The 19,716-nt window shown below is 37.2% G+C and overlaps 1 protein-coding gene across 1 annotated transcript; it reads right to left on the reverse strand.

Moving 5' to 3' along the window:
- Nucleotides 1–1,563: 1,563 nt before the first annotated feature.
- Nucleotides 1,564–6,831, reverse strand: LOC111887293 (protein FAR1-RELATED SEQUENCE 7). The gene is made up of 3 exons (XM_023883460.3): nt 6,605–6,831; nt 6,426–6,514; nt 1,564–4,101 (listed from the first exon to the last, which is right to left on the reverse strand). Exon 3 carries the CDS (start codon nt 4,071–4,073, stop codon nt 1,770–1,772), a length of 2,304 nt encoding a protein of 767 aa, XP_023739228.1. The 5' UTR covers nt 4,074–4,101; nt 6,426–6,514; nt 6,605–6,831; the 3' UTR covers nt 1,564–1,769.
- Nucleotides 6,832–19,716: the final 12,885 nt, after the last annotated feature.

Here is a 19,716-nt window from a genome sequence, read left to right on the forward strand (position 1 = left end):
GGTCACAACCCGACCTTTTCACCGAAAAAGGCATCGATGGACGGACATGGTTTAAGGAGGCATGAATGGTGAAGGTTGATTACAGCGGTGGTGTTAGTTTTGACAAAAATAGATGACGAGTAACAAATGTCGGCAACATCACCGGCTCTTAAGGAAGCTCTAGCGACAAAGAGAAAGGAGGAAGGTGGAAGGTGGGAGACGGTTTTAGGGAAATTAATAAAGGGATTAGGTTGTATACATCAGAGTTGAGGAGATAAAAAAAATGTTATTTTGGGACTTTGTATTTTATTATTAATAAATACAATAGTTTTGTATGTTGGCAAGTTTAGTTCCTATGTAGAAAATAAATTACGAAAATTGTCTATGTAATTTACAGAAAATGTCCCTATATATTTTTTTTACGTTTGGGTTTTAGATTTTGGGTTACGATATTTTTGTATTGGCAGGTTTGGTCTCTATATAGAAAATATATTACAAAAGTTGTCCTTATAATTTATAGATAAGTATATGTGTATTTTTTTACAGAAATTGTCCATGTGTTTAAATAGTACGTTTTTGGGTTTAAGACTTTGGTCGCAAGACTCTCATATGTTGATAAGTTTAGTCCATGTACAGAAAATAAATTACAAAACTATTCTTGTAATTTACAGAAAAGATCTTCATGCAGAATTTTTTTTATAGCAAATGGTCATGTATTTAAAAGAACTAGAAAAATGGCCCCTTCTTAATAGAAACGGACAAAACGGAAGCAAATGGTCATGTATTTTTTTTATAGCAAAACCATTCTTGTAATTTACAGAAAAGATCTTCATGCCCCCGCAAAACGGACATAAGTAAACTCCCAACCTGCATTCCCACGCAACGGGAAAGAGGCGGTTTCTATTTTCTAGTACTAATAAGCACCAACGGTTCTTTTGGTATATATAAACCATTTCAAACATAAAACATTTCATCTTCTTTCACCTTTTAACATAGGCATGTGTTCTTTATTCTCCGCACCCACAAAGATGGACAGGGTCCAACGGCTTGATAATGTTTTATGTAACTTACAAATGTGGTGTTCTATAAGTAGTTTTTGGATATCATCCGAACAATGTATTTTGTTGTTTTTCTACCATGTAAATTTGTAATACGATTTTATTTGAATTTGTTAATACAAAAATACTCACATAATTTTAAGAAAAACTATACAAAAAACTCGTGGATATTTGTTAAGCACACCCAAAAAAACACACACACACACAAAAAAAAAAAAAAAAAGCTGTCAATGACTTAGGTACTTTTTCCTTTTTTTTCCTATCAAGTGTATTGTCCGATAAAGTGAGATGTCCAAATAAAGGATCAAAAAACATATAGGAAAAGTAACAGCAAAGAAAATAAATTTTACAAAATTTATACGAAAGTTGTAACTTAACAGGGAAATCTTCAATTCTCTAATTTTCTATATCATGTTCTTGCAACATAAAATAAAGGAGAAACACTCATATATATAGTTTACCAAAATAATAAAATAATGTCCATATTTAATCCATTAAAAAAAAAAGAAGAAGAAGCAACAACACATCAAACTAAAAGGTCATAGGTTAACAGTCGCCACTTAAGATGCAGAAAATCCAAAGTGCAAATCACAAAAGGATGACATGGTTTTCGATCATCCTACTTAGCAAATAAAAAACCCCCCACCATACATAACATTAACAATCTTAAACCCTAAACCAAGTTTAAAAATCCAAAAATACCAAAAGTAAAAGTAGAAAAGACATTCCTGATCAATTCTGCCAACACAAATTCCTTCGGCCTTCCTGCAAAATCTCAAACGCAAGCTTATATCTTTCAATAGAAGCCGCCCCTGCATCAATATAACTATGCGCCTCTTCCCTCAAACTCCACACCATCAACGCCTTAAAATCCTGTCCTCCACCCCCAGAATCCACATCCCTTAAAATCCCATATTTCGCATTTTTCGTCCACCTATGCAAAATGTATCTAGACGGGATTTCCCTTATATTCATAATCTGAAAAACCTTCAAAGCATGCCGACATAAAACCCCTTCGAACTCAAACATCCGACAACTGCAAGTGATGTTAAGGTTAGAGCCGTTAAACGCAACCGTGTTTCTCTCGTCGCCATTCCCACATCTTTGGACCAGATAACGGCTGATGGCTCCCTCGATGTTGATTTTTATCCCAACGTAAGTGTAGCTTTCTAGAAGCTCCTTCTGGAAGACTTTAAAAACAGTTATCGTGTACAGCCGTCGACATTGTTCTTCTAGAGGATCTTTTGTGTGCAGAACAATTTGTGAATTAAACGAACTAAAATCCTCTTTTCGTTCCTCTTCGCGATGATGTTCGATTGCTTTTTCGTACCGGATTAAAAACTCGTTTAGCGGGACTTGCGGGGTTAAAAACGGATCGAAGTAGGGTTTTGTTGACCCGTTGACCGGAATTCCCGCAAAGAAAGTTGACTTTAAGTAAAGCGGGACCCAGCTTTTTCGCGTGATGTACATTTCTTTTAGCCACACGTTGTCTTTAAGATTGTACTTTGTGGTAAGAAGGTTCCATGCGGAATCGAATTCGGAAGCGGTTTGCGTTTGTGAAATGCAAGCTTCGTATTCGAATTTAAACTCGTCGATTGACCATAACGCCCCTAGGTTTTCGCGTTCTTTCTGGAGGATTTGCCAGGCGGAGAACCGGTGGTGGGTCGCCGGAAAAACAGTTGAGATCGCGTTTTGGATCGGTTTATCTTGGTCAGCGATGATGGAGACCGGGCGGCGGCCGGACATTGCCCGGACCCACGTCTTGAAGACCCATGTGAACGAGTCTTCGGACTCATCGGAGATTAAAGCACAGGCTAGGAGCACCGGTTGTCGGTGGTGGTTGATGCCGTAAAATGACGCGAACGGAACGGAGTAACTTCCACTCCGGTATGACGTGTCGAAAATCACCACATCACCGAATTGTGTACAAGAAAATCTGGACCGTCCATCTGCCCAAAACACAGACATCAGACGGCTGTTATCGACTTCTAACGCGTAGAAGAATCCGGTATCTTCCGCTTGACGGGATTGAAAATATTCAAGAAGAACGTTATACCAGCGGGACCCGATCCCGCTACCCCGGTCCCGTTCCACAAGACTAAGACCACCGTTTGTTTCGAGTAAATCCAAATTGTCTAATCCGGCGGCTAACTCCTCCTTAGACGACTTGGAGTTTTTCCGGCGGGTGGTGGTTTCCGGCGAGTCAAGTTCGTGATTGTGTTCTTTTGACAACCGGTCAACCACCCATCTACCGGAATCGTCGTGTTGGATTCTCATGAAGGCCCCACATCCGACTCGTGAAGGATGTTGGTGGCCTTCTTTTGAGCATACAAATCGTCTCGATGTAATCGATCCGTCGTTTTTTGACCGGAATAGTTGACCGATTCGGACTTTGAAACCGAGATTCGCGGCATAATTGTTGTAAAATTTGTACGCTTCGTTAGCGGAATTGAATTCCAAACCTTTAAACGGGTCACCTAGCGGTTGTGATTCCGATTCCGGTTCCATTTCCCCGCGTTTGAGCCGTTTCAAATCAAGAATTCCTGACGAACCGTCACCGTCCGCCGACCGGATTCCGCTCCTCGGGGTTGCGGTCGGTTTCGGAGGCGGGGGAGCTTTTTTTTGTGTGACAGGCGTCTGGACTTCACCACCGGAGACATCGCCGCCATCAACATCACCGGAGACGTCCATATCATGGTTGTGTTCTTTTTTGATGTTGGCTAAAACCCATTTTCCAGAATCGCCCTTTTGGACTCTGATGAAGGCGGGACAACCGGTTCTTGAAGTGGTTTGGAAGCCTTCTTTTGAACAGACGTATCTTCTAGAAATAACTGAGCCATCGACTCTTGACCTGTAGAGTTGACCGATTCTGATTTTGAATCCGGTTTGAGTTGCGTAAGTGTTGTAGAATTCTTGTGCGGCTTCTGGTGTATCGAATTCTAACCCTACGTAGGGTTCGACTTTTGACTCTCCTTCGTCCTCCCTTTGACCATTGGTTTTGAAAACTGTTGCACCCAGTTTTGATCTTAAGTTCATACTGTTGTTTCACAATTCGTATCAGTTCCTGAAAGGAAGTGGAAATCAAACGGTTAGATGCATGAAATAGCAGTGTACTTTCGTTTATTTCACTCATTTTTTACATATACATTGTCAAGGTAGAAATGTAGAATATCCTGATAAGAAAAATACTTGAAAATATAATGCTATAATTGAGTCGATTTTTCAAAGTATGATGTCTAAATAAGAAAAAAAATAATGGAAACCACAGTGCTGTAATTGAAAGAAATAAAAGTATGATTCACATCAGTTCTTAAGCAATTTTTTAAGAGTACAGAAGAAAATTTTGAAAGTAATATGAAAACAAGGAAAGTACAAGAAAGATAAACAAATACAATGCTAATAAACAAATAAATCATAAATGAAAATATATGTTTCATGTCAGTTCCTGAAAGGTGAATATAAAAGGGAATATGTTTCAAAGTAACTTTTACTGCTATAATTAAGTAGATTTATCAGAGAACAATGTCCTAATAAGAAAGAAACTGAAAGTACAATGATAACTTGGTTTAATATCTCAAAGTAAAATATCTTAATAAGAAAAAATGGAAAGTGTATTGCTGTAAGAAAGATGTACAAGTACGATGCTGTAATAAACAAATAGATGATTCTGCATTGCTATTTTCTGGATTGAGCCTTAATTAATATGAGTCCAATTGTGCTGTCATTTTTTCTAATTCATTTTAGCTATCAACTATGCAGACAGAGCTCAAATAATATAAATATATAAATAAATTAAGGCCTTAATCTTTGCCTGCATGTTTTGGAACTCCATACCATTACACAGGTTATGAGGAACTCAAAGTCTATTAGATTCATGTGATTGAACATTCCATTTTTCTCTTGTTAAGACATTGTACTTTGGAATATCCATTGTATTATAGCATTATACTTTCATATTTTTTTGTATTAAGACATTGTACGTTAAAAACTCATAAAAGTACAAAATCATTCCATTTAAGACTATCATTCAAGTCCATAATACCTTTTTTTCTACCAAGATGAATGATATAAAAGAAGAACGGGTAGTTGGAGAGGCAGAAAAAGAGAGATCAAGAGATTACCCTTTGTAAACTAATATGATACAAGACAAGTTTTCTCTATTGAATTTGAAGGAAACCAACATAAGATTGTAAAGTGAAATGGAAATCTAAAACTCTTTTCCCAAATAGTACGATTTGCTGATAAACTTTAGTATCAAACTGTCGTGCAATTGTTATAACCCAAAAGTAGTTTAAAACTACAACACGTAACTCCCTCTATAGAAAAATGAATGCAGAAATAGACAAGATACATTATTAAATAAGAATATATGACTACTAGTCAAATGTCTAAGATGCCTAGCGATAGTAACAGTTAAATGTAATGTAATCAATATCTAATAGTATTATAATGCACATAAAAACATTGTAGGATTGAAATAAAAATGAACTGTTGCATCATCTTGAGGCATCCTGAAAATATTGTTTAAAACACCATTCATCATAACTTTTGATGCAAAATTTCTACTTTGAGATTCAAAATATTAAAAAGTAACCACTTAGGTTCCTAATATTGTCCCTGTGATAGAAACCTAAGACCTTCAAGTCGAAGATCAAAGATTTACTTACACAAAGCTTATTTTGCAAATTATCGATCTTGATTGTCAAATCACCAATGCAAATGCAATAAAATAATCAAATATTGAGTCGTTCGCATCATTTATTGATTCTATGAAGCCATATCTAAGAAACACAGGGGCTAGGCCCCCTTTGTTCATGCAATAAAACTTTTTCACAATATCCAACACTTAACATGAGTACATGACTAAGCTATCATGTCCTAATATATCCTAAACCATGACTTATGGCAGCTGGAGATAAAATGCCCCAAAAGAAAAATACAAACAAAAGAACAATTAAACAAAGTAAAATTAGTAATATCACTGTACAGTAGGTCCATGCACAAATCATAGTGACAGATGTTTCTACTTTCTAATCATAACTGACATGTGTTCAACCCGTTCCAAAAAAGTGTAAGTTTTGACTCAATGTGCAATGGCGTTCACTTTTCAACTTTAGCATCCATATGGACTCAAAAAATTTAGACAAATCGGTTAACATGCAACAAGTACTACATATGAAATGAAGTTGGCGTAAAGTTACAATCACAAACATATCAATTTTGCATTAGAAATCTATTTCCTTCGTAAAAATCGAAGTCTAACAAAAAAACAAAGCCGAGATACTGATAGTGAAAGACAGGTGGGAAACGCATAGAAATCTAGAAGCAGCCAATCGTATACCTAATACAGCAATTTTGCAAAATCATCAAAAATTAGGGTTTTCTTACCTCGACATACTCGTACTGACTACTTCGATTAGGGTTTTAGCGATGTGAAAAACAGTAGCCTCATCTCGTGCAATAGCATAATCGTTCAACTGCTAGGAAAAAAAACTCGAGCATCAATGATGGTGACTCCTATTTATGGCGGGAGAAGAATTCAAGAGACGAAGGAAATAGGAACAAACTCCACACATCCCCTTAGTCGATTTGATCGGAAGAAACTTGGAAATCGACCGATAAACTGTAGATGTGTAGAAATCGAACCAGATTGAATTCAGCTCAGTGCCTCAGCATAATCTCTCTCTGTATCTCTCGATACGAAGTATAGGGGGAAGTACGGTCCTTTTTTTTTTTGGGTGTGTTCTTTGCGTTGACGGTAGGACCGTTGGCCCAATTGAAAGATACCGTCCTCGGCTGTGACTTATCCAATTATAAATTGCTAGAGTGGTGTGTTGTAGTTTTTGGTTTTTTTTTTGTTTGGAGTTCTGTATGGTTATTCTGTTTGTGCCAAGCATGCGCAAATATTAGTTTTTATAGATTCGCGTCCTTTTCTTAACGCAGATATAGATCAGAGTCTTCTAACATCTTCTATCCTAAAAAATCATATATATCTGTATTTTTTCAAGTTTATTTTTAATTTATATTTTTTCCAACTTTATTAATGATAAACAATTTGGAAAAAAAATATAAAACTTAAAAAAAAAACGTTTCACGATACAAACTTGATATTTTTAACACATTTATAAATAAAGATTTATTGCAATAATAATCGTTGAAGTTGTTTATATAAATATGAAAAAAAAATCATAATATATTCTTATGTTTTTTTTTTTTTGCCAAATTTTGTAAAACATTATTTAATACAGTATCCTCAATTTCTCGAGAAAATATTTATGGTACGTTTTTAATAGATTTAATTGAAAAAATCGAAGTTTATTTCCATCCATTTATGTATCAAATTTTTTGATCATTAATTATAATGTTTAGTTATAACTTTGCAACCAAAGTTGTTGGTTTTTATCAAATATATACGTTAATTCATACCATTTTTATTTTTATTTTTTATACAATAATACATAAAAGTTGATCTATATTCGTTAATTATTTATAACAAAGTCATAAAAATATTTAAAAAAAAAAACACTTTGAAGTTTAAAAAAATCAGTTTATTTAGATTTCAGTTTATTTTAGTAGCCTGCAGATGTTAAAAAAACAAACAGTCTTCTTTTTTCAGACTGCAGATGTGACATCCCCATTTTCACGGCCAGAAAAGACTGATTTTGTTTATGCTTTATAAAAATCAGAGTGCCTCTTTTAATAAAAATGTTGCGGAATTTGTTCCCAGTAAAACATGATAAGTACGTTATCAAAGCATTTCCGAAGAAAAGTATTTTTAATTCGTTTTAAAACATTTGGGTTGTCATCGTCAATACAGAAACATAAGCATAAACAGAACTTACATTTATTTACACTAGTGATCTACATCTCTTTAATCTCTCAGTGTAATGTCACTTCATATCGACACCTGTGATATAAATAAACTGAGTGGGTCAGGTTGGGAAACCTGGTGAGTACATAGGGTTTTCAACCCACAATAATATAATTATTATGTTCAAACAATCAAACAATCAACCCAATTACTCATCCCCATTATCTTCTTTACTCCGAAGGATCTAACCTAAGAATCAACCATTCCTCATTCATACATTCCTAAGGATCATCTTAAGGAATCGGCACGAAGTCCATCGTCACCAGGGTTTAGGCACTAAGTCTGCACAGTCGCCAGGGTTTTGGCACCAAGTCTGCATGATCACCAGGGTTTAGGCATCAAGTCTGCATGATCACCATGGTTTAGAGTACACCGAGTGAACACATCGTTCACAACACTTACAGGTTGCGAGCCTGCTAGTGTTCCACTGGACTGTCTAGAATAGTCTGTGGTTGTCATTCATACTTTGCTGAATGACGGGGCCATCGTCTGGGAAAAAGGCTTCTCACATCGTCCACCTCTCACCCTCACCTCACGGTCTATTTCACCTCTCAACTCATCATCCAACTCATACTCCATCTATTACATCTACCCATGTTTTACCCCAACATTACCGTAGATATAAAATACATCTATAGTTTAAATTATTTAAAACATGTATAAAATCGTTCATCCAGCATAGACAGCAAGTATTCAGATAGTATGCACACATAACACGTAATTTATATAAAATACTTCATATCTATGTGTAAGATGAAAGGGACCATGCACTCACTTGAAAGGTGGTGACTCAGCACTTGGACAACGCTTCGATACTCTCAAAACAATTTCCTTTGATAAAACCTAGTATCAATATCACTAGGGTTTAGTCTCACGATAACCGCGACAAATTAATAGTCTGACTATTATTATTATTATTATATAAACGTTAAATAACACTCAATATAACTCATAATAATAGCCCAAATAATTACTTTAAGGACCTAATAACATTACTATAATTATTTGGAAGCTATATTAAAAATTGCCTAAACGTAGCTCACTTACAATGGATTTTAAAGAAAATCGGGCTTTGCTCGGAGCAGCGTTTCCGAAACCGAAAGACCCTTTTTCTCGGGACTCCGGGAGCCTCAGGGCTTCCTTAGGGTGCTAGGGGATCACCTAGGCTTAGGGGAGGGTTAAAACCCTTAGAGAGAGAAAGAAATCTAAAGAGAGAAGGAAAATGGTGTGAAAAAGTCGGAGACCCTCGCCCCCTTTTTATACCCTACGAGGCCTCGGACTACGCTGGGCGTAGCCGAGGTACGCTGGGCGTAAGGCTCGCATCGTACAACACGCGTCCGAACAGGCTTGGTGCGACGTGGCTGCTTGTGGACCGAGGAAGGCTAGAACGCGGAGCGTAGGGACTTCGCACGCGAGGCGTACTCGGACGCTAGGCATCTTTGGATTACGTGGGGCGTATGCGAGGACAGGTGTCACCCATTCGAAGCGAGGTGTGGGCAACAAAGGACGGCTGAGATTCGGCCACGTCAGCAACTTTGCAATCAGCTTCGCGAATTCACACTCCGACTTCTGAAAATCATAACTCTCGCATACGAGCTCCGTTTTTTACGTTCTTTATATTCAGGCGAAGGCGGGAACATACTCTACAACTTTCGTTTAGACTCCGTTGACTAATTTTGACTCTATTTTAAATTTTATATTTTTAACAGGCCGGGACATGATTGGTCTGTTAAATTCTCATAACTTCTTCATCCGACATCTGTTTTCACCCATCTTTTTATTGTTACACTACTCTTAACGAGATCTTCAATTCTCGTTTAGGTCGTGTCGGCTAAAAATCGCTCGATCTAATATTCGAATTTCGGGTTGTACACAGCTAAGCCGAAACTTCGAAAAATCATAACTTCCTCATACGAAGTCAAATTTGGGCGTTCTTTTTATGGACGCTCTCGTTTTAACGTATTCTATGACTTTTGTTTAGATCGCTAAGGCTAAAACTCGCTCTATCGTAAATTCACTATTTATGTTTCTCGGTATCGTGTCGGTTTTGTCGCGAAACTTCGACGGGTCATAACTTCTTCGTTATAACTCGGATTTCGGCGTTCTTTATATGTACGGAGACCTTGTAACATATACTACAACTTGGTTAAGATTATTTGTTCTAAATATGTAGCACCTGGTTCTGGGTACGTACTCCTTGTAATTAATATTTCGTAATTTTTGCAATTTTGCCTAGGACTCGGCGAGTTGAAGGACCAACTCGCCGAGTAGAAGTGGGATGAGACGCGGGGTCTGAGCCTCGGACTCGGCGAGTCGGTTCCCGAACTCAGCAAGTAGGCCCTGTTTGGGCAAAAACCCTAACACGGGTGTTTGCACCCTATTTAAGCACACTAACTCGGCCTCCCTTGTCCCTAACACTTCCAGGAGAGTTGTAGAGCGAAACCCTAGCCCCTTTTTGTCCTTGTAAGTGATTTTGGCCTTATTAAGGAAGTTTTAAGCTCAAGAGAAGAAGAAGGAGGTGGAAGAGTGCAAGGAAGAGAAGTAGATCCGATATCTACCCTACAAGAGGCTTCCATTCAGGTAGAAAAGTTCCTACCTTGATCACTAGTTCATTAGATACCATTTTGTCCCTAATTGGTGGTTTTCAAGCCCTAAAACACCATACTTCATGTATTTGTGCTCTATGATCTGAAAGGACTTCAGATTTAGACCTTATGGACGTATTAGAAGTATAAAGTCTTTGTGGTTGAAGTGATTGAGGTCCCTATTGAGTGTATGACCTCATAAAGAGCTTGGATTTGCCTTTTGGAGCTTATAGGGCCATGCATGCACGTAAAGTTTGCAACTTTACGTGATAAGCATGCCCTAGGAACATAGATCTATGGTTTAGAAGCGTTGCATGTCTCAGATTTGGTCTGTATGGGAAATGGGTCGAAGGGACTCGACGAGTCCCAAAGTGGAACTCGGCGAGTTCTATGAAGATGGTCTTAGACTCGGCGAGTTGGATGGACAACTCGGCGAGTCCTATGAAGATTTCCTAGAACTCGACGAGTTGTTCTTCAAACTCGTCGAGTCATATGAACTGTTACTGAATAACAGGGGTTTAAGTGTGGAAGGTCCAACCCCTCGTATCTGCACGCGAAATTAGCAATTTAACGTGTAGCAATGGTCCCAGAAACCCAAATCCTGATAAAGGATGCTCTAATGAGGATTTGGAAGCGAGTAAGAGATCTGCTCGTGGGAACTCAGTGGGTTGTTCTCGGACTCGGCAAGTCGGATCGCGGGTTGGTCCAATTGTCCCAAGCAGTGAGTTAAGGGTGACTCAGTGAGTGGGAAGAGGGACTTGACGCGTAGGACCGGGTTAGTAGGAGAGGGACTCGACGAGTCTGTGCCATGACTCGGCGAGTCCAGTGTCACACCCCAAAACCACGAACGACGGAAACGTTCAGGGGTGGAGGACGTCATGTACAGTATCACAACAGTGTAATATAATAAACAAGCAACAACATCATCCATTGCATTATAAGTAAAGTTTAATACATGTGTGTTCTTTCATTGTAATAAGACACCAAAAATTATACAATCAAAATAAAAGACGAGACTTGTCTGCTCCGACTTCTCAAAACCTGGCCTCCGGACCTGTCTACTGATGACCTGAGAATACAAGTTATTTTGAAAGCGAGTATCAGCTTTAAGCTGGTGAATTCATAAGTATATAAGTGCCATTGCCTTGTTTGTGAAAATCTGTTATGAAAGCCATGTAAACCTTTAAATGAAAATGTTGAGGTAAGTATGAAATCCCTAGAAAAACCCTTATTTTCTATAAGTATGAAATGTAGTCTTCTACCAAGACCCGAATGTTCTGTATGTATGAAGTGTAGTCTTCTACCAAGACCCGAATGTTTTGTAAGTATGAAGTGTAGTTTTTGTATTGACTAGTACTAAAAGTGCTTAGTCTAACTCATCGTTTATGTGAAAGGTATCACAAAATAAAGTAATAGGAAATACGTAATAAAGTAAATGTTAGCCGGAGGTACTGGTGCTAACATGTACTTATATAACCTAATGAACATCCGAAGATTGTCCAATTGTCCTCTGTAGCAGCAGCAGGGCGAGGGAAGGGTTATTCCTCGTAAAGGTACTCCTAGTATAAGTAATAACCGTAGGCATCCGTAGATGTTCATCACCCACTGTTGCTAACAGATGGGTTCCGGAATGGTTAGTCCTGTACGTATATCCCGAGGTACTATGGGATAGAGGCCCATCTAGGTATCCTAAGGTACTGTGGGATAGGGTCCTGTCTTAGATATCCCGAGGTACTGTGGGATAGGCAGGAAGATTTACACAGAAGGTACTAATAAATCATCCTCGCAATTTGAGATACAAATATTCACTATAAACAATGTATACACAGGTAAAGGTATCTGCGTACAGGTACTCTTGTAATGTGTTCATGTATCATGTAAGCATATGTAAAGGTACTCATGTATCAGGTAAGGTTCTAGTAAGAACTCATGAATGAACTGACTCTTGTGTGATTCCTTGTAATAGAAGTAATGTTTGATATCTTCAAACTATCCCTATGATAATCTACTATAATATAACTGGATGATCATGTAGGTTTGTACACTCTTACTACTCAAGAGTGTGGGAAACTAAATGAAAGATGTACACTATAACATCAATACATATATAAGAATATAAGTGTATATGCATAGTTTAGTTCAAGAATGAAAAATGGTTTTTGTAAGACATCTATGGGTTTTGAACAATAATTAACAATGACTTGATGTCATTTTAATAAATATTTCAAAGGTAAAACATTTGGTAACAATGTGTTTTTAAGATGTAAAACCATTTCATGCATCACATTTTGTAGCATGTGAAATATGTTAAATGACAAACACGGTTATAAAATACATATCAATGATTAAATAACATGTTTGTTTCTACTTGTATTCCCCCCCCCCCACTAAAGCATTTAAAATCATTTAAAATATTGATTAGGGGTATGAACTCACTTGAAAGTTTGAAGATAACGAGATGGAAAACCGGGCAGAGTTTCGTCTCGGGAAACGGATTTTTCTCGGGATTCTCGGGAATCTCGGGAGTAAAATCGACCTTCGGGACTTGAGCAAAAAGACCAGGGCTTTGGGTTTGAACGGGCACGGAAAACGAGGTGAAACGCAAGAGAAATGAGAAGAAATGAGCAATTTTTCCGGAAACCCTCGCATTCTATTTATAGGGGTCTGAGAAGCCTCGGTACGCGGGGCGTACGCAGCGCGTACACGTACGTCATGCATGACCGAGTCCTCGACTGCCTCGGCTTCGGATGGGACGGATCGGGTCGGATGGGACGGGTCGGACGGGCGAGTCGGTAGCTTCGCATAGGGGCGACGTGGACGAACCGAGACCAAGGCCTTCGGGTACAAGGGGCGTACGAGGTTACGCAGCGCGTAACTCGGATGAGGACGCTGACTCTTCCTTCGGATATTACCGGATTTTTGATTTATATATATATATATATATATAAATTATTTAATAAACTATCATATCTCCTTCATACGAACTCCGTTTTCGATGGTCTTTATATCCACGCGAAGGTGAGACTACACTCTACAACTTTCGTTTAGACTCCGTTGGCAAATTCCGAAATTATTTTTATTATTTAATTATAAAATGACGTGATTAAGGAATTTCTTTAAAAATTCATAACTTCTTTATCTGACGTCGGTTTTTGCCAGACTTTTCACCGCTGAAATACCGTTGTCGAGACCTTCGATTCTCGTTTAGGTCATTCCGACCAAAAGTCGCTCGATCTCCGATTCGAGTTTTTAGATGTCTGTTGCTAAGTCGAACTTGGAAAAATCTTAACTTCAATATACGAAGTCGGATTTGAGCGTTCTTTTTACGTACGATCCCGGTTTAATGACATTTAAACATAGAGGGAATTTAAATAGAACTTTTTGGACATTTTATTATCAAAGTTAATTTTATTAATTCAAAAGTGGTTACAATACTTGACTTTTTAGGTCATTACAAAGATTTGAAATATCGGGTTGTCACATCTAGTCAATTGGAAGTTGACTTTGACCAGGGAGTTGACCTTGGACCAGGGATGAGTTGGTCGTTGACCTAAGGGTATTTATGAGTGTCTAATCCATGTTCATGATTTATAGCCGGAGGATTACCGGTTCAGCAGTCAGGCGCTTAGCAAGCAGACTTTCAACAGCTACTTTCGAGGTGAGTTACCGTCCAGTAGCGGTGGGTCTACGGCCATAATGTCGGCCCACCAGTAGGAGTTGTATGATTAGATGGTTGTCTCTGTGATATTCATCTAGGGTTGCTACTACTTACGATATGTTTATGTGCTAGTATGATATGATGTTATATGCTAGTGACAGTAGGGGAGATAGTCCCCAGATTACCGGTCAATAGGGCCGAAGGGGCAGTCATGCCCAACCATGATAGATAGATTATGTGATATATGATATGTGGTAGTAGTAGGGGGTGAAATAGTTCCCAGTATCCGGTCGAGAGGAACGAAGAGGAGACCAGCACCCATATATTCTAGTTAGTATCCGGTCGAGAGGACTGAAGGGGTAGGTCGGGCACCCAGATATGCCTGACAATATATATATATGTTATGTGGTTATATGGTATGTGGTACAGTGGAGGAACTCACTAAGCTTCGTGCTTACGGTTTCCAGTTGTTGTTTCAGGTGCCTCTTCAGCCAAGGGGAAGGAGCTGGCGTGATAGCGACATATCACACACACTCTTTTTTTTCCGCACTATGAGATATTCTGGGATTTGTACTCTGACAATATTATGTTTTACGTTTTGGGTTACAGTTACGAGATTCATTAAATGATATGATCATATGGCATTTTGTTACAAACGTTTTGCAAATCACTTAAATACAAAATGGAATTTTTAGCCCGTATTTTGGGATGTTACAAAATAATATTTTGCCGAAAAGTCATTTTCGACCCTTATTGCCTCTAATTTGACTAGCCCGGATCTGTGGACGTTACAGCAGACGTTTGGTCCACCTCTTCTACTGTAGAGGTCTACAGATGTGGTCCGCAGACTGCAAACATTTTTTCTCAAAAAAAACAAACAGCACCTTAAACGGGTGAGTAAATTACACGAATGGTCCCTATGGTTTACAGTAATTTACGTGTTTAGTCCCTAACTTATTTTTTTTAACTCGGAAGGTCCCTACTGTTTATTTTTGTTACACGTTTGGTCCCTGTCTTACCTAAAAGTACTATTTTTCCCTTGATTTTTTTTAATTTATTTAAATAAACACACCCCAACCTCACACCCTTACATTACCTTACCTACCCCACAATTTTTTTTAAATAATAGTCTGTTTAGGTAAGACAGGGATCTAACACGTAACAAAAACAAACACTAGGGACCCAGCGCGTAACAAAAACAAACAGTAGGGATCTTCCGAGTTAAAAAAATAAGTTAGGTACCAAACACGTAAATTATTGTAAATCATAGGGACCATTCGTGTAGTTTACTCTAAACGGGTTGATTCAAAAAAAAAATTAAAATGTAAACCTTTAATATGTTTTAAAATAAATATTCAAAATAGAAAAAGAAAAAGAATTTTTATAGCAATTTACTAACTATAAATATTATATGGTTTTTTAATTTTTAAAATTGAAAAAAAAAACCCATAAAATTGACATGTGGATATTATTTATTTTAAAAATGTCACAAAATGACAAGTGTCAAAACTCATGAGAGATTGACATGTGGCAAAATGGATCTTCATTTATTATAGTAGATTTTCTTATAACATAGTAGGGCTAATACATTAATAAGATTAAAAAAATGGAAAATTTTACCTGCCCATTTCAATTATAGTTGTTTTGATAGTTATTATTAACGTAGGTGTGATTAAGTTAGAGACCTTATTATTATTAGGTCTAAAGTTTGATTAAAGTCTTGTTGTTTGTTTGATTATATGTATGATTGATTGTGTTAAATGATGAAAATGATAAGTTTATCTATATTTTCTATTTGCAACCCATTATTTGATCACATTATGTGTTTTCATGGTTTTAGTTTTTTCAATTATTCATTTACTTTTTGTATTTCAATTTTTACCGATTAACATAACAATTTACTTTCCTTTATTTGGTCATATCTAAAACCAAATTAAAATTGACCAAAAGGGTTGTTTGGAAGCTTTTGTCAAATGTTAAAAAAAATCAAGATTTAACACATAATCGATGTACATAAATATAGTGGAGATTATTATATAATATTTATCCGGTAAATGACTTAAAAACACCAATCTTGGTTAGATTTTCAAGCATGGTTGCTGCCTTGGTATAATGTTAAAATGTTGTCATGGACGTCTTAAACAAATAATAAATTCGCTGCTTGGTTGCACTAATAAGTAGCACAGGGAAGCAAGGTCGAATTCTTAGGGACAAAGTCTAATGGTCAATGTCTCTTTGCGTAAATCACACTCTAGTCATAAAATAGAAAATATAAAAGGGGGTTAGATTATTAATTAAAGTTAGAAATTGCAGTTAAATAAACTTAAGAAAATTCAGTAATAAAAAGTGAATTCAGTTTTGTTACAATTGTCCTAATCATGCAATTAACCTAGACCTGGTTATTTAAAATGTGTTATATCTAAACTGGTATTGAGAAATACTAACAAGCTTTATTAAGTTCTTTTTTACCTAGTTAATTAATCAAAACAAACTCTTTAATTAATCATTTAATCCTAACGTTCTACTAACTTAATTAAACAAGCTCTTAATCAAGTTAGAAAAGAAGCATTATGATATGTGTAAAATTGTCAGCAATATTCAATACTTCTCACAAGATCGGAAGCACAAAAATATGAAATTTTAGTCTGTAACAGAGTCAAATCCCAATGCATATCCGATCTATTACTTGTTACTTAATACCAGTTTATCAAAACAGTTACGGATTTCAACAACTAGTTAACTTGATTGATTTAATCCTAAATTAGGCGATCAGGCTAAAAAGAACTAAAATCAAACATTCATTATGTACAAAACCGAAATAACTAGATAGAATCACACAATAAAAACCAAGTCTGATTACATAAAAAGTACTAATCTTTACAGAACTGAAATCTAGGGTTTAGCCAAACATGAATAAAATTTAATCTAGACAATGAAAAGATAAATTAAACTACTAATCTTACTAAACTAAATGAATGAGATGATCCATAGCCTTCAAATCTTCAGGAATTGATGAAAAAGTGCAGAAATCACCTCCAAAATTCATCTTTGGTCATTTGGGAATGTCTAGGGATTGAACTGATCGGATAGGACCAACAACAAAAAACGTGATTTCTTAAAAAAAACATGATTGTGTTTTTGGGAAAACACAATCGTGTTTTTGCCCAAAAGTCTCGAAAATCCACATTTTTTGCGTTTAATGAAGTATGATGCTATTTTGGACACTTTTCTCAAAAACACGATCGTGTTTTATAAAAAAGCACAATCGTGTAAGTCATTCACAGCCCCGAAACTTGATTTTTGGCTTGAAAAAGTTACATAAGAGAAGCACGATCAAAAACACGATCACATGCCCAAAAACATGATCGTGTAAACTCAAAAACGCGTGTTCCGGACGTGAACTCTTCAGTTTCAGCAAATCTAACCCAAATTCTAACTTCCTCAGGTGTTTTTAGCTCCATTAAGCTCCAAATATATATATACACACTTATAACACCCATTTTTCAGGATGGATGGATTTAGGACATTAAGGAATCAAAAGCTTGGTTTTTGTTAAAATCGGGTGTCACAACGTGACCATAGAGAGGTCACGACATGACAAGCAAAAGTGAAGAATGTGTGTCCGTGTTGTGCTTATGACGTGACACATAGGTGGTTTACAACGTGAGGAAGACTACAACCCAATCCCATGATCTTTTAGGATTTCCTTCGTATTTAAACCCCATTATCCATACTTTATGTCCTACAAGTACTAGTCATAACTTCGTTTCCAATGGCCTTTCTCATTGCAATAATAGCGAACGGCCTCTTTGGGATCACTCATAACTGGAATATCAGAACTGGGATTGGGCTTGGGCTTGGGCTTGGACCTACGGTTAGATGATCCAGCATGACCCTTTTCCTTCCAGTTTGATTGAGGATTTGCCTTCCTCTTCTTTCCCCTACTTTGCCCAATGGCTGGAACTGGAGCACTTGTTGCAGAAGGGACTTGATTCTTTTTCATACCTAATTTAGTTGTCTGTAACAAGTTATGGAGTTGGGTCAACGTAGTCTCTATGTTGTTCAAATGATAAGTCAAAATGAACTGATCATAACTTGGAGGCAAAGAGTTAAGGACCATAACTATGGCCAATTCTTTGTCAAAAGACACGTTGAGATTTTCCAGTCTCTCCACATATTTCTACATTCTTTTCACATGATTGTAGACAGACTCTCCATTCTTCATTTTCCAATCCATTAATGCCTTGACGACCTTGTACCTCTCATGTCACGATTTCTTGTGAAACTTTTCCGCAAGATCCAAGCACGTCTCATATGACCAATAGTCCTCATAGAACTTTTGCAACTCAGGTACCAAGGTTGCAACCATTATGTCAGCGACCTTTGTTGCGTCGTCATAGTGTTTCTTGTAGGTTGCAAGCTCTTCTGGAGTAGCAGTTGACTCATCGATTTTGAGTAGAGGTTTATCGATTCTTTTCCCTCATATAGAAGAGTCATTTTGAGATTTTGCATCCAGTCCATGTAGTTTAGACCAGCTAATTACTTTTTAGAGAGGATCAATAGTAGAGTGAAGTTGTTAGTGGTGATGGAGGTTTGAGAAATAGTAGCATCACCATTAGAAGTAAACATCTATAGGAGAAGAAAAGTTTTAGTTAGTTGATATGAATTTCTTAATATTTAACCCATAATAAGTATTCAAGGCTATGATCTAATATAACAATTCACAACTAAGAAGAGGGATGTCGTAATCTTATTGTGAATTTATGAAGGTAGGTAAAAAATTCACCAATTTCAATATATGAAATTCTTATATTTTTTGAGATTCATTGATCTTATCAATGGCATGTTTAATCTCAGATTATGCTATTCTACTTGTGACTAGGATGTTGATGATCACAAACAAGTTGTGAATAACCATGTAAACACGCTTGGCAACCTCGATGTCATTTACATCTCTAATTAATGTGTCGGTTAACCACACCCGCTCCATTAACAATGATAACTTTCGAGATGTCCATCATATCTCTTTAAAGTCCCTATTAGTGTGTGTAACATCCATAAAAATCATGCCAAATTTGAACTTTTTAAAAACACTTAAAGACCATTAACTTATTACAATTTATTTTCAAAATAGTATCATATCAGAGTTCCCAGAAATCAAAATCATAAATCGAGGAAGTGTACGGTCACGCCTTCGCCTACCCGCGATCATCCGAAGTACCTGAAACAATAGTCGATAAATGTAAGCTCGAAGGCTTAGTGAGTTACACCCCCCCCCCCCCCCCCCCCAAAAAAAAAATCATCACCATACCGATATAACCATAACATACAAACATATAAGCAAATAGCATGCATAATGAGCCTTCAGCCTGACTAGACCACCTCGTAGGCCTTCAGCCTATCTGGACCGCTCTCCGAGCCTTCGTCACTTCTTGAACGCATCGTAGGGCAACAACCTATCCAGACCACTCGTTGGGCCTTTGGCCTAACTGATCCCATTTGCAGGCCCTTCAGTTTATCCGGACCGCCATGGGTCTGTTGTCCTTCAGCACAAAGTAGGACCAC

The sequence above is a fragment of the Lactuca sativa genome, chromosome 5 (genome assembly GCF_002870075.4).
Source record: "Lactuca sativa cultivar Salinas chromosome 5, Lsat_Salinas_v11, whole genome shotgun sequence".
Lineage (NCBI taxonomy): Eukaryota > Viridiplantae > Streptophyta > Magnoliopsida > Asterales > Asteraceae > Lactuca > Lactuca sativa.

What these genes read in the sequence shown, in the direction of transcription:
- LOC111887293 (XM_023883460.3), bottom strand. Translation starts at nt 4,073, where the DNA reads ATGAACTTAAGATCAAAACTGGGTGCAACAGTTTTCAAAACCAATGGT.